At 46.3% G+C, this 16,434-nt stretch overlaps 1 protein-coding gene across 1 annotated transcript in view; it reads right to left on the bottom strand.

The window, feature by feature from the left end:
* Btbd16 (BTB domain containing 16) overlaps positions 1 to 16,434 on the bottom strand; it is a 45,348-nt gene that overhangs the window by 10,659 nt on the left and 18,255 nt on the right. Inside the window, exons 8-10 of the mRNA XM_051193164.1 lie at positions 12,142 to 12,211; positions 10,578 to 10,708; positions 1,887 to 2,006 (exon numbers count right to left, since the gene is read on the bottom strand). Coding sequence (XP_051049121.1) covers positions 1,887 to 2,006; positions 10,578 to 10,708; positions 12,142 to 12,211 — 321 coding nt within the window. The remainder of the gene's footprint in view (positions 1 to 1,886; positions 2,007 to 10,577; positions 10,709 to 12,141; positions 12,212 to 16,434) is intronic.

Here is a 16,434-nt window from a genome sequence, read left to right as displayed (position 1 = left end):
CGGAGCACAGCACACACAATTCTGCCACAAATAAAGCTTTCCCCAAATAACAAGACAAGAAAAGAGCAGGGTTTGCAGTTAGCACAGTGCCCAGATGTTCCAGGAATGGATAAGATGTTTCAAAACAATCCAGATGAAATTTGGCTCAGACAGGTCACTTCGTTCATTAATATGTGAATATATACTTATCTGCTAAGCTCCCATGTGCAAAGAACATGCCACGTCATGCCAAGAGGCCCCAATTCCTGTTTCCATAGGAATATGGAACAGAGAAGAAAGTAAGGTTGCTCATGGCTCCCTTTTTAGAGCACTCTTTACAGCTACTTGGGATAGTCTTTGACAACAGGGTCACCACACTCATCCACCATCTTGGATGATATGGATGCTGATTTGACACTTAATATGGAAGTGTTATGGTTTGCTCTTAGATATCCCCCCTAAGCTCATGAGTTAGACTTGGTCACTAGGGATGGAGAAGCCTTCAGGTTTGGGCCTAGTGGGAAGAAAGGAGGCCTTAGTTTGCATTAAGAAAGGGTATCATGACCCTAATCCTTTCTTTCTTTCTTTCTTTCTTTTTGCTTCCTGGTCATCATGAAGTGAGCAGTTTTGCACCCACCATGACATTCTGTGTCAACACAAGCCCAAAGGTAACAAAGCCTGTCAGCCATTGAAACCTTTGCCCCTGAGCTAGAATAGACCTTAACTTGAGGAAATGGCTCAGGGGGTAAGGGTAAAGTGGTTACCATGCAAGCATGAGGACCTGAGTTTGGATCCTTAGAACCCATGAGAAGCCAGGATTAGTAACACGCATGTCTGTAACCCAGTGCTGCTGTGGTGAGACAGGAGGCAGAGACAGGTGAATCCCCAGAAGTATGACAGCTAGCTCACATGTTGCATCTGAGGTGGAAATTGAAAACCAACACCCAAGGTTGGCCTCCACGTGTGTTCTGTGGCACGCACCTCCCTGCACTCACACATAAGCCTGTGTGCACACACACACCTCCGATACATACCACACACATACACACATATATACACACACCCTCACATGTGTGCTCACACGTGTGCATGTATACACACACAAACACCACTCAAATAGGAGAGAGAGAGAGAGAGAGTAAAATGAACAAGAGCCCTTCAGTATTCTGCAGATAAAATGAATAGAAAGTTTCTCACAAGTTCCCAGTAAGACACACTTAAAGGGCATGCAGTATTATCACTCTATTAGTTTTTACTTGAATGTTGAGATACACTAATTTTAGGTCATTTAAGGTTAGAGAGTGTCAGAAACTAGATTCATGCTAGGAAACTTCTGCCCATTCAAATGCTTTTCATTTTTCCAGAAAACCCAGAATTTTATATGCCATCTAAAATGTGTATATAAATGAAAACATTTGGCCTGATGTTTTAGGTCAGTATAGCATGGTCATTTTCCTGAACTATCACCTTCTGCTTCACAGTTGTTACTGGGCACACCTCTCTCCAAATGTTGATTTCTATTTCATGCCAAAACAACTGTGTGCGGTCGACTCTTCTAAGTTGTTTGAAGCATCCTGTCACCACAGGTGTCACCCTAAGCTCTCCAGGGGATGCTAATGATAACTATATTACTGGCACTTTTCCCCTCACAATATTTTAAGCAAAATGGATAAGATATATGGATGGCTCAGTGAATAAAGGCCCTGGCCACCAAACCTGCTAGCCTGGGTTTGGATCTCGGGGATTCCCACAGTGGAGGGAGAGAATTGATTTCTACAAGCCGTCCTCCAACCTTCCTGTGAATGTGCAGTACACACACCCATACAATAGATAAGTAAATGATTAGTTAATTAATGGTTTCAACCAAGATGCATACATTTTTATCCATCAACGTTAAGGTGTGTTACCTGCTAAAATACGCCAGCATGGTTTCGTGGATTGGAATCACCTGGACCTTGCTATTCAGCTGCAGGTAAACCCACATGAGTAAGGTTTTCAGGAGATGGAACTCACTAAAGGTGAACAACCTGGTCAAAATGGCAGATGGAGAAGAAAAGTCAGGACTAGGCAGGACAAGCCACTGGTAAGAAAAAGAAAAGGTCGAAATGAGTCTGGGGGTAAGACAAAGCTAGCCAGAGTCTAAGTGGCCGCAGACAGTGAGACAATGAGTAACTTGTTCAGGGCGACTCAACTCAGCCGAGGGGGAACTAGGAAACCAGATTCTGGGCCCTGAACTCTCAGCCACCCGCCATGCTGTTACTGAAGTGATGTTCTCACTTGGTGAGCTCTCAATAAATGCTGTGTTCTCTAGTCATTGCAGCTTTTAACTGTAATCTCATAGTACAAGCCTATGCCATGGAGAGAGATGTATGTACCTGGCTTTGGTAGCTGTTGAAGTTGGTCCTAGCCTTGTGTTTATTTAACATTTCAATTTGTGTTCATTGTGGCTCTTTGCATTAATCTTGATTTTGATCAATTGCACACAGATACTTACATCTTAGTAAGTCAGGTTATTCAGCCAGCCATTATCCCTTCTCACCTGCTAAATTTTGCAGCCAAAGTGAGTGTCTCATTGGCCTCACTGGACCTTGGCCTGGCTTGAGGCCGAAATGAATAACTTATCTCAGGTCACACCATTCTGGGCTCAGACCCAGGCATGGATCCGGAAACTCTGGTGTATGGCTGTGATTGCTCAGCTGTGAAAGGGCAGTCTCAGAATGGCGGTGGTGAAGACCGGAGGAGAGGATTCCTGTAAGTGTCCAGCTGTTGCTCTGTCACAGGGTAGCATAGGAGGACACAAATTCATCATGGTTCTGGGGGTTGGAAGTATAAAACAGGGTTCACTGGGCTCTGATCATGGCGTGAACAGGATGGATTAGTCAGTCCTTCCTGGAGGCTCTGTCATCCCTTGGCTTTGGCCCCTTCTTTGGCTGAGCCAGCAATGCAGCATTCTCTGACTCCTCCCTTTCACACATGGAAAGAACCTTCCTGTGATACACTGGGCTGACTCCTATACCCCAGGGTAGCCTCGAATTTTGAAGTCAGATAATTAGCTGCCTTTATTCTACCTGCAACCTGCATTCGCCTTTGTCATGTACTCTGACATAGTCACAGCTTCCGGGGATTATGTGGGCATCCTTGGGATCACTGGGGTCATTACTGTGTTGACCACACACAGATAAAGATAAAGTGCTTAGGTCAGTGTCCAGCATATGACAATGTACTCAGCAATGACATATATATATATATATATATATATATATATATATATAGAGAGAGAGAGAGAGAGAGAGAGAGAGAGTGGGGGGGATGGGGGGTGTTTCCAAACAGGGTTTCTCTGTATTGCTTTGGAGCCTCTATAGACCAGGCTGGACTCCAACTCACAGAGATCCACCTGTCTCTGCCTCTTGAGTGCTGGGATTAAAGGTGTGTGCCACCAACGCCTGGCTACAATGATAGATCTTATTCAAAGTGGCAGTAATGGCTGTTGACTCCAGAGCCTAAGCTGTGGCCACAGCAGCAAGAGGCATCACCTCAAGAACCCACTATGCCACATGGTGTGATGACTCACGCCTTTAATTCCAGGACTTGGAAGGCAGAGGCAGGTGTACCTTTCTTTGAGGCCAGCCTGGTCTACACAGTGAGCCAGGATAGCCAGAGTGACATAGTGAAAAAAAAATCCCACTATATCCAAAGCCATTGCAGCCCTCTCTAAGGCCTCATGGGCTTCTGCTGGCTCAACTATCAAAGGAACTGTTTCAACACTTCTTAAACCCACTGATATTTCTGCTGTCAGACCCTGGTTATAAAATATGGCATCATCTCTTCAATCCCCACCTCATGGGGTCATTGTGAGTGAAAACCAAGCTAAATCATGTCTCTAAAAGGGCAATGCAAATGTAACCCTCCCACCTCACACACTATTTCTGGCCACAGTATAATTGCTTCGTTCCTTTTATTTGTTTCCAGGCCACCTACAGATACACTGTCTTGAGTCTGGCCAGACAGATCCAAGTTGGTCACTGTCTGGGCCACAGCAGCAAGGCAGGAAAGGGAGACACTTCTTAGAGGTAGATGCCACATCCCCATAGAGAATTTAGTCAGCTGGGTGGGGGGATCTGACTGTGTGGCTTCTAGAGTAGACGCCACATTTGTGGCCTTCAAGCCTAGGAAGTTTCTTGAGATCTTACCAAGGACAAGTCAGAACTAACAAGAGGGATGATCTGGGTTCCATCACTCAGATCCTGGCTTTTTAGTAAGACATCTGCTGAAGTTGGGGGTCTCTGCATTTAGGATAGCATTCTAAGAGCATTTCCAGGCATATCCAACTTGCAGCCCCAAAGGCTTCATGGACCCCAGGAGAGTGATGAGTACAGACTAATATAAAACCATAAATTTATTGAAAACATCGTGAAGGCTTTTTGTTTTTGTTTTGTTTTTTAAGTAACTACATTACACTCTCCTTGAACTTGAACATTATAGTTGACAATGCTGTCTCAATGTCAGCAGCATAAGACATGGCTGCCTTAGCCCCTGCAGGAAGTAACCAGAGCAATACAGAGGAGAATATTCACACACACTTTTTAATTAATCCAAGCGTTTTGGAGACTTTAGTGCCAGTGGAACTCGGTCTCCTGCCTTGCACTGTGCATGTTCCCTGGTATTCGCTTGCAGCCACCTGAGAGTAACTGATCCTTGTTCTTTAGGAGAAAATCGTTGTCATGCATAAGACACTGTCTTCTTATTCTCTTTTTCAAGGAAAATGCTGTGCATAAACAAACCTTTTTTGTGAACACTGACCTTGGAGAAAGCCATGCCCACATGAACAGGCTATGAACAAGGACATCCATTGCTGCTCTGTTTGTCATAGCAAAAACCTAAACAAATGAAAGGCCTTTAGAAGAGGACTTGTTCCATAGAACCCTGCACTGCACTCAGAATGAGAAAATCTGATTAAATACATCAGCATGGGTTGAGAGGGAGCACAATGCCCGGCTGTGAGTAGGTTGTGGTACCTCCCTACCACCACAAGAGTGCTGATTTACAAAACAAGATAATGCATTATTTGTGGATGTATAAGTATGCAGATAGAGTTCATGCACGTGATTGGGGATGCCTACAGACATTTTCTTGTTTTTAGGAATGGAATAGCAGTGAGGAAAAGAGGTAAGCTGCTTTGTTGGTAAGATTTTGATGTTGTTTGTTTTGTTTTATTTTTTTGAGACAAGGTCTCACTATGTAGTTTTGGCTGGCCTGGAGCTTACTATATAGACAAGGCTAGCTTCAAACTTACAGAGATCTACCTGCCTCTGACTCCTGAGTGCTGGGATTACAGGTATATGTGTCACCATTCCCAGCCTGATATTTTTTTATATTCTTTCTTTCTTTCTTTTTGTTTTGTTTTGTCTTTCAAGACAAAGTTTCTCTGTCTAACCCTGACTATCCTGGAACTCACAGTGTGGACCAGGCTGGCCTTGAACTTAGAGATCTACCTGCCTCTGCCTCCTGAGTGCTGGGATTAAATGTGTGCACCACCAACACCCAACAATTTATTTCTTAATTTATGATAAAATGCTCATTTAAAGCAGTGAATGTACTGTTTTTTTTATATAAAAACTTATACAGTAAAATGGGCCAGAGAGATATCTGGGCAGGTAAAGGTGCTTGTTGCCAAGCCTGATGAGCTAAATTCAGTCCTTGTGACCTGTGGTAGAAGAAGAGAACTGATTCCCATAGGCTTTCACACATGTGGGGAACTATGTGTATGCACACATACACACACACACACACACACACACACACACACACACTTTTAATGTTTTTAATAAAAAAACAGATCAATATTCTTATTGATCTTGATCATCATTAAAGGAACTGGTCTCATAGGTATACTAGGGTCTGGAGATGGCCATGGCTCCATGGGAGTTCTGACCTGGGTTCAAATCCAGCTCATCTGTGTGTGAGGTGGCAGAGGGGGAAACACAGCTTTGACTAATCCTTCATTTCCCATGACCTCCGTCTCATGCCCGGTTAGCTCAGTTGGTAGAACATGAGACTCTTAATCCCATGATCTCCATCTCACAGGAGAAAATGGTAGGTGGAAGAAGCCAGCACATTGGGTTGCTGTGGGAATAAGCCCTCTGGATACCCACTCAGAATGTTCTGTGTTTGACAAGTGCTGAATAATTGGTAGGTATTGTTATGTTTGCCAGAGAAGGACCAGCTTCAGAAATTCCATGTGAGACAGGTCAGCATCACACACCCTGTCAGAGCCCTCTTGTGTAGATGGGAACTAGATAGTCATTGGGGCTTCCAGGAACACAGACCTTGGAATGAGGTTTTCATAAATTAGAGTTAGGAGAACAAGGGTCACCTGGAGGTGACTTCTACATGGAAAAAGAACTAGAACCCCATTCTAGGCAAACAAATTAAGCCCAGAGGACCAGGACGCCAGAAAAACAGTGCATATTTGTATATAGTTTGCAAAATGGGAAGTCAAACCAAAAAGAGATAAGATCAAGGTTGGAGAGAAAATGCTGGACAGCTGGGAGGTAAAGGCTTCTACCGAGAAAGGCTATTGATCCTTGTGTCTTTCTCACAGGCTGGGGTTGGATGGGGGTGGGAACATGAAGTGACAGTGGGTAGCTGGCATGTCAGCTGTGTGGGGCCCAGAAATGCTCTATCCCTGGCCCTGTGTGTATGTGTGTGTGTGTGCGTGTGTGTGTATTCCATGCTTCCTGCTCTGGACTCACAGACATCTCAGGACACATCTCCCAGGCCTGGCTGCCCTCTTTCTTGGAGGCCTCACTTCTATGATGAATTGGAGAGGATATCGTGTTGGATGCAGGATGTAGGTCCCAGGAGCCAACAGGGGCCCTGTCCAGCTCCTCATCAGCTTTCTGCTCTAAGAGGTAGTGACTTCTATAGTGCCAGTGCCAGTGCTCCGTTACTGGAGGAGGTGTTCCCTCTGGATTAGACGTGGAAAGTGGAGGTGCTGACCCTTCTCAACAAATGCCATGACAAGAGATCCTCTGGTCTGGTTTCATTTATTTCTTTAATTTCCTTTGTATGTGTATGCATGAGTGTGTGGAGGGCAGAAATCAACGTTTAATGTTTTCTTCAATCACTCTCTGCCTCATTTTCTGAGAGGGCCTCTCACTGGCCTGGTACTTGCTGACTGAGCTAGGCTGGGGACTAGTGTGCTCCTGGGATCCATCTGACTCTGCCTTCCCAGTGTGGGATCACAGACAGGAACTGCTGTGAAGCTGGTAGCCACTGAAGATCGAGACCAACTGAAGAGGAAGTGAGGATTCTGGGCTGCCTGCGTCTTTGTCCACTTTAGGCTGTGTGAGTCGAGGATGTGGACTCTTAGGCAGTTAACCCTGGCCTGTCTGCACAGGTGCCTCCAGCACCCTGTCAGAAGGACAGGATCTGGTTTCCACCTCATGTCTGCCAGGCTGGCAAGTCTAGACACTTGACACGTAATGCTCTGGAACTATTTTCCTGCCTGGTGAGCATGGTGTCAGGCCTGTGCCATCGCCCATGTTCTGGCTGTGGTCAGATGTTTATTTCCCCCCTCTTTTCCAGTGAAATGTTACCAGTGTAGGACAGCTCAGCCCTTCCAAGGGAGGGAGGGATGGTGTTATGTAATGTCTAAGGACGCCATGTTTACATGTTCTTTAATTTCCTGACCTTTGCTCTGGTGGAGGGTGGAATGAAGGGTGGTGGGTAGGAGAGTGAGAAAAACCTAGGGAACCAGAGTAGAGTGTCCGGGGCCCACCAGTGTCCTGCAGCTCTTGAACAGGGTTCTGGGGTCTTCTTGGATAATGGTGTCCCTCGATACCAGGACCCTGCCTTGCTACCCTCCTTCCTCTGTTCATCTGAGGGTGTCACTGGGTAAATCTAAATCATGGAATAGGTTAATCATCCTGCATGGAGCAACACACACACTCGTGGGTACCAAGGGAGGCCAACCAAGGGCATCAGGTGCCCTCGTCTATCATCACTGTATGCCTTATTCCTTTGAGGCAGGGTCTCTCCCTGGTCCTGAAGCTCACATTTGTCTTCTAGCCTGGCAGCCAGCAAGCCCTAGAAATCCCCTGCCCCTGTCTCTATCACTTGGGGTTATGGGCGTGCATGGGAGCATGCTCAGTTTCTTATTGGGTGCTGGGATTTGAACTCAAGTCTTCATGGTTGTACAAAAGGTACTTTTACTCATGGAACCATCTCTGTAGCCCCTCAATATAGAATTTCTAAAGTCAGGATATTTTTCTACCACGTAAACATGACAAACATTTGTGTTTTTAATTTTACTGCTAGTATTTCTTTAAAGTAGAATATGATTCCCACCTTTGAAAGTCACCCAAAGGGAAAAGGTCTCTAGAAAAATGTCTGTGAACACCAAGAGTCATCTAAAAAAAATAAGTTCCAAAGAGACTTGATGTTCTAGTTGCCTTTCGGTTGCTGTGACATAACAGCATGGCCAAAAGCAACTCAGGGAGGGAGGGGAAGGGTTCATTTCAGTGGACACTTCTAGGCCACAGTCCATCAGTGAGGTGAGTGAGGACAGGAGTTCAAGCATGAACTGCAGCAGAAACTGGAGGAACACCCCCCCTCTCTCTCCCCCTCCCTCCCTCTGGTTCATGCCTAGCTAGCTTTCTTATACATCCCAGGTCCATTTGCCTAGGGATGTTACCACAGGGGCTGGGCCCTCCCACATCAATCGAGACATTTGTCACCGATACATTTGCCAGTCTAATTGGTGCAGTTCCTCAGCTGAGGTCCCCTGTTCTCAGGTGACTCTAGGTCATGTCAAGTTGCCAATAAAAAATTAACCAGCACACTTGGCAACTGAATATAACATGTGATCTTAAACTAAACCTTGGATTAGAGGGAGAGAAAATAATGTTACTAGATTAGTGATAGCCAAGTATCATGTCAATCATGCCAATGGCAAGCTTCCTCAAGTGGATAATTGCCTTGTTCTCTCTCTTAGGAAACCTTTCTAAATAACACTTGGGGTGAAGGAACATTTGTACATAGCTTACTCCAGTTCAGAGAAGTGTGTGTGTGTGTGTGTGTGTGTGTGTGTGTGTGTGTGTGTGTCCATGAAATAACGAGGCAAACAGAACAGGGACAGAACACTAAGGTAGGTGACTCAGAGCAAAGGGAGTACCTGGGAATGGCAGTGGCTTTATTTACCCTGTGATGGTGTAAAACTCTCCACATTCAATAGAAAGCAAGCTTCAAATCTCGATTTTCTTCCTCAAAGTGTATCTTGGGCAATCATACTGACATGGCAGCCCTGTCAGCCAAGGGATCACAACAGTGAACAATGGACACCCTCTGGTGGCTATGTGCCAGGCTGTGAAGTCAGGGAAACTAGAGACATCCCAATGCATTTTCAGCGTGGGTTGTGCTCGGCTTAAGATGAACGTAGTCCAGGTAAACTATTGCAAATTGAGGTGCCAATGTTTTTTGCACTATTCTTGTTATTCCTGAAGTTTCAAAATTTCAAATACAATATTTTTAAGAGAGAAATTAAAAACAGTCTTTTCATCTTGGCAATTTCATTTCTAGAACTATAACATGAGGAAATAATCTGAGATGAAGAAAATAGGCACTGGAGGCCAGTTACCGAGATGCAAATGTTGGTAAAACATCAGGAATCAGCTAAAAGCCACGAACTGGCCGTGGCGCCATAAACAACTGTAGAAAGGGAGGAGAGGGAGATTGGCAGGCCAGGACAGAGATTTCAGGCAGGACAAAGCACGCACAGTGTGGCTACACCTCTGCAGAGAGTACGAGGAAGGTCCCTGTGTGGCTGTGTCATCCCGTGAGATGGTGGAACCAGATTTTGCTTGTAGAGATCAAAGCCAGAAGAGAGATCCATATTAGAGGTGTCTCATTAGAGGGCCTTGCCATGGGCCATGAGATGATGGAGGCTTGGCCTTGGGAATGGCACTGGCACTGAGGAGTGCTCACTTTGGAAACAGAATTGACCTCATGGTCAAGCTGAGGTCAAAGTGATGTCCAGAGGACTCGCAAGGTTCTAATGTGTTCTGAGGGCATTGTGCCAGGAGGGGGCTGTTCAGCAAGGGCAGAGGGCTCTGAAAGGGCCAAGAAGGTAGCTAGATATCCATGTTAGAAATATTCAGTACAGGAGTAAGGACTAGAGATGAAATCTGGTTTGGGTTGAGAGGTTTTTCTTTTCTTTTTCTGCCTTTCCTTGTTTTCCATAATTAATGTGAAAGAATGTTGTCAAATTCTTTTTTCCCCTTTCTATCTTTCTTTCTTTTTTATGACAAGCGATAGTCGTTTGCTTTTCTGCCCTAGGCAAGTAAGAAGACAGCTGACATCAGCAGGCCCTTACCTAGAAGGAGCATAAATGGTTTCCCTCTTCTTGACCCCACAAGTAATACCCTGAGTCTCGGCTCCCATCCAAGGCCTGGTTGTATAAGAAAGTGGGGAACTGTGAACTAAATGGTGAGACCACATAGATGTGGGTGTGGCCACTACTGCCACACACCCCTCCCCCCCCAACCACCAGCCCATGGTCCTCCCTGCACCCAGCCTGGAGGCAGCACACCAGCTCTGACCTGGGGGACTTGAGCACCTTATGCAGCAGATTCTGAGGGATGTGCCGGAGGTGGATCTGTGTCCCCACCAGAGGTACCAAGTTCATTGCCAGCCACTTTTCACAAGCAACGGTGAGCTGCTCTTCCTTGTACTGAGGAGGCAAAACAGGAAAGCACTGGATAAAAGCATGCCTGGTTCTCGGCTCCCTCTGCTGGCTTGCGGTGACATTGCGAGCAGTTGTGCCCAATTTTCATACAGTCTACACTGAGGTAGCACAGAGGGTGTGGGTTTGGGGTGGGGAGAGGTTGAGAATGTGGAGGGATGGGTGGGGGTGGTGCAGGGTGTTCACAGCCATCAGATAATTAAACTCCATTGATTTAAACCACTCCTGTGAGGTTGGCTCCCAGTTATCCCTATGGCACCAGTAGAGAAACGGAGGCCCCAAGGTGCCTTCTCTTTTTGTAACTGCACATAGTTAACTGGTCCAACTACTACTGTTTAGGCTGCCTGGCTGAGGCTTGCATGCTGAAGACCCTGAGATGCTTTCAGTGACCCACTGTGAGTCTGGGGAGCTCAGAGACTGCACCAGCATACATTTTAGAAGCAAGAATTAAAAGGTAGGAACTGCAGGGAGGTGGCGTACCATCCCAGCCTAGGCACTATTTGGCCATCAATAGCTGCTAGGAGAGAGACTTTTTAAACCTGTGACCCCTGGTAAGTCAACCAGGCTCCAGGAGGTGAGAGAAGACAGAGGATGGGGTAAATATGGTTAAAATACACTATACAACATTGTCAAGAGCTAATAAAAATAGAGAGAGGAAGAGGAAGGAAACATGGAAAAGGTTCCTAGAATCAGGGGTCTTGAAAGGATCTTGGCAGACCTTGTATATCCTTGGGCCATAAGTTTTTCTGTGCTAAAGACTTGCTGAGAATTGGCGACCAGAATGCAAGGGTGACCAAGAGTGACTTACTAGTACTGTGGAGGGAGGGACTCTGAGAACCAGCTGGTTCTTTGACAGACACTCAGGGTATTTCTTAGATATAACACCATGACCTGCTGCTATGTGGGTACTGTTGCCTCGAAACCTCTTAGCGTGTCACTAGTTGGTGAGCGGTCGCTGCAGGGCAGGGCGGGGAGTTGGAATTAGGAGGTAAGGCTCGGGAATCACCACTGGCCTCCAGCAGTTAGTGCCCTGAGCGGTTGCATCCCTCCTCACGTCCATTGTCCTCTGATAATGAGAGCTGCATCCCATTACTCTTCCCAACACTGACACACTGACTGGACCCAGGTGGGACAAAAGCTCATGGCCTCCATCCATGTTCTAGAAGGTACTTGTTGCCTTAGTGAGAGAAGCCATGCTGGAAACTGCTCTCAAATCCCAAGACTAAGTCTGTTCGAGCTATTTCATTTATACATTAATTTTTTTCTTTTTTCTTTCTTTTTTAACTTTCTAAAGTTAAGTGTTTCCACTCTTGAGTTGGTGCTTTTGAGTAGACATATTAGAGTTAGGTCTCATGGATGACATCCAAGGTCTGGGTGCTCTTGAAGCCCTGGCCCCAAACCCCCAATCCAGCCATCCTTACCTTGCAGCCGGCCAAATAGAAGTTCTTGACGGTGCTTGGTGTGAGTCTGGTCAACATCATGTTGACACACCTGTGGAGAGAAAGCTGCTTATAGTGATGGCCCCATATGCTGTCAGAGAAGAAGGGCAGAGACTTTTGTTCAACTCTAGGGTAGCAGCAGAGACCTCTCACTGGGAAGAGAGCCCTTATTTTAGGGATTTAACAAAACCACAGGCCTATTATAAGAGCTCTGGGCTAAGGGAGGGAGGCAAGGCTGGGAGGAACTCAGACTCTTTAGAAGGTAGCTGAGCAGCCTCTTCAGCAGAGAGTAGCACTGTGGCCTGAGCCAGAGAAGCTTTGCCAAGAAGGTCTTTGGGTAACTTCTTGCCCAAGGCATTTTCTTCCTGACATACTGCTAGGTGACCTCAAATGCTGTTCCTTTCTATTCACAAACAGATTCCAACAGGGACTTTCTGATGACTATCTCAGTTCTTTCTCATAGCTAGGCTTGGTTTCCACTGATCAATTCCTCACCAAAATTCTATTTACTGGCCAAGTACTGTGTGGCTGACACTGGCCCAGTTCTTTGACGTACAAAGCCAATGGGAAGGCACACACTGTTAAGTACACACTTGAACAGGTTATCATGTTGTTACAATTGGTTAGGGGTTAGGACAGGCATGTTCAAACTACAACACATTTGTAGACGTCATCATGTCTCAATGTCAAAAGGTTGGACGCCCTTGGGCTAAAAGGCTAAAGCTTTAAGGTACCGCGGGAATGCAGAAAAGAGGGGATCTGATTGTGCTTAAATCCGAAAGCAATCAGAAACTGAAAGAGTAGAATTTAGAACCCGAAACAGCAGGACAAAGTAGTGGCTGGGGCAGGGATTGAGAGGCCAGTGTCCCAAGAGAAGAAAAAGCACATGGGAAGGCCTGTAGCGGGAGCACGTGCAGATTGTACAGGAAAAGCAAGGATGACAGAGTTGGCATGCGGAGAGAGGGGTAGGTGAAACAGAAGTGAGCTGGAGGAAGGGAGCTGTAGAAAGGTGACTTACCACATAGAAGGTGGCATCCCAGAAGTATCTGTCACTTAACCTTCTTATCTGACATTAGGTCACTTTCTGGCATGAGGCATGCTTGCCTTATCACAGACAGCGAGCTGCTACAGAGCTCTCAGGGCATCATATGGGCTCATTATCGCCCTGTGGTTATCGTAAAATCAGTTGAGATTCACTTACAGGCTACCCGGTGGCTCTTGCATTTATTGATTCCGTTTCTGTGCACGTGTGTACAGGTGTGTGAGGAACAAGGCATGCATGTGGGATCCAGAGGACAACTTTCAGGACTCAGTTCCCTCCTAGGGATCAAACTCAGGTTCTTGGGTTTGGTGGCATGCACCTTTCTTCTCTGAGCCATCTCACTGGCCCAGCATATTATCTATCAATAAAGCCTTAGTGGCACTGAGCAGGGGCTCCCCAACCCCCACGCCTCTAGAGAACTGTTTTTACTGGCTTCTATTTTGCTGGGGCTCCTTTGCCAACCAACTCGAGAGGGAACAGAGACTCATTGTCCATTTTCTCCTTGGCTATCACTGAGGACACTGAAGATACCCACAACTGCTCTGCCTCTCCAAAGTGATTCGTTTCTCTAGATATTTAGGTAATTTTAATCTCCATCTCATGACACTCATCAAGTTTCCCCCAGCTTTAGCTGCTAGGACGTTCAGGGCTGAAAGTGTGGTGGATCTATGCTATAGTAGTCAAGTTTCAGTGTATCCATCTTTGTTTTTCTTTCTCCCTAAAATAATAATAATAATAATAATAATAAATTAATTAATTAATGTCATGTACTGATTTAAAAGCCTATGCTAGAAAGAGGTAAGAAATAACCAGTGAACGAATAATAACATGGCCATGACCAAGTTACCTCCACCCTTGTGTTCTAGGAGGACCTTGATGCTTCCAGGAGACTTGCTCCATCAGAGGCTTGGCCTTGAGCACAGGAGAACCTGGTGCTGAGTAGATTCTAGGTCTATAGTTGTTGAACTTGTTATTGAACTTAAGGGTGACAGCCTGAGTTCTCAAGCCAGGTGCAGCTACCCAGCCTCAATAAGCCAATTAAAAGAGTCAAAAGAAGAAAGCAGAAAAAGGAGATTTATTTTTGGTAATAAATCCTGCTACTACATAAATTTATTATTTATTTATGTGGCCACATTGGGAGAGAGAGATAAGACACAGTGAGCCGCACTACCCCAAGTATGTCCTTGGGGTCCTGATGTGGGTGACAAGTTGTTAGAACTGTGTAGAATCTTTTTCTGGGACACACAAGTCCCACCCCCAGCTGGCAACTTTTCCTTTTCTCAGCAGGAACATTTCACTTCTTTGTGATCCATTGTTTCATTAGTCTGATAGATTAAGAATATCTTCATTTCTGCCAAGGACTATTAGAGTTCCCTACCTTCTGTTCTAACAGCTCTGGTCCATGAGATTGCAAAGCACATCAGTTCTCACATCCGTGTCTCTTGGGCCTCTTTTCTCCCTGAACCTAGCTCAGATCCTCTCTGCCTCCCAGCTCTACCTCAGTACCAGCCTCTCACAGTGCCCAAACCACACCATGGAGGGTTCCTGCTTAACCACACTTCATGCTTCAGGTCCCCTGCTCTACCAAATGGAGGAAGCTGCTGGCTGACGTGACCTCTGGGGTCCTGTGTGACTGGGCTCATCCTAACTGCCTTCCTGTTCTGTCCCAGCCACCCTGATCCGTCCTGTGACAGCGCTGATCTCAGCTGTGATTCCAGCCCAGGTACCAATGCAGACATCCACGAGAGGGCCTATGCGACATCACCAGGTGACACACGTGTGCACAGATTCCATCTGCGAAAGACCTCCAGGATGTGTGATTCAGACCCAAGCAGCTGTCAGGGTGATTTCTCATCAGCACCTCAGCTGAGGTAACCTACAGGGTCTCATCTGGTGCCTGAAGTCACAGTGCTGTAAGAGTGACCCAGGGCACGTTGTCCTGCTGCATGAGCATGTATGCATGCATGCATACTTATGCACACCACACTCATGACTAGTACACCCCTATCAATTGTACCACCAGCTTCTCAAACACTGGCTCGGCTGTGTGTCAGGGCTTTCCCAGGCCTCTGACCTACAACACTAAGACCATTGGGCTCACCTGAAGAATCTGGGGCAGACTTCATATGCCCAGACTCATGAGTAGGTCAGGAGACTTGGATCGTTATGACCAAAACTCCTACCTGTTCTGGCACTCAGAATAAAGCAGGGGAGGAAGGAGGAGGATAGAGGACCTGCTTTTCTTGGATGAGCCAGGGATGAGCAAGGGACATGATACTAACAGCCGTATACGGCTTTCAGTGTCAGAGGGAAGGGGGTGGAGGGCAGAGACTGAGGGTGGCTAGAGGCCCACTTCAGGAGGAAGGCCACCCTCCCAATATGTGGGCCCAGGAAACAGCTGCTCAGAAATGATCTAAGTGAGCAAACTGCACTTGCACAGGTATTATAGTAACCAGCTAGGCCGGTGGTTTTCAACCTGTGGGTCTCGACCCCTGGGCATCACCTATGAGATATCCTGGATATTTACATTATGATTCATAACAGTGGCAAGATTACAGTTATGAAGTAGCAATGAGGTAATATTATCATCGGGGTCACCACAATGTGAGGTGGTTGTATTAAAGAGCTGCGGCATTAGGAAGGTTGAGAACCACACTGGACTGGGCTGAGCTGGAGTGGTTATCAGCTACAACATTAGGAGGACGGGAAGTCTCAGGCAGGCAAAGTCTGACTTTCCCATCCATCATCGCCTGCATAGTCAAGGCCAGCTTCCTCTGACAACCACAAGTTACCACACAAACTGACTCTGACTTCAGCTGCTCACCTCCCAATCAGCAATAGCTACACCGCCCTGCAAGTCTGGCTGTACAGATGTACTGGAAGACTTTCCCAGACCCTCTCAGTGTGTTCCCTGCAGATTAGGCCAGACCTTGGTGTACCCGAAGAGTCCTGGGTTTGTGGGGCATCTGAGTCCCCAATAAGCCTCTGAGAAGCTCCAGGTGGAGAACCTGGCCTGAGGCTTCCTCAGTCACCCCTAGGAATGGGCTGATGGCTCAGCAACACATATAGCATTGAAACCAAGGCTTGTCAAGGACAAGTACATCCTTGTATTATAAGCACTCAGGAGATTGAGGCTAGGGGATTGCTAGTTCAAGGCCAGCCTAGGCTACACATTATGGTTTGTCAGCTATAAGCAATACTAAAAACACACAGAGGCCTTGGGGTAGTTAAAT

Source organism: Phodopus roborovskii, unplaced genomic scaffold (genome assembly GCF_943737965.1).
Source record: "Phodopus roborovskii unplaced genomic scaffold, PHOROB, whole genome shotgun sequence".
Taxonomy (NCBI): Eukaryota; Metazoa; Chordata; class Mammalia; order Rodentia; family Cricetidae; genus Phodopus; species Phodopus roborovskii.
The sequence above is the reverse complement of the archived record's forward strand: the minus strand, read 5'-3'. Positions and strand labels throughout refer to the sequence as shown.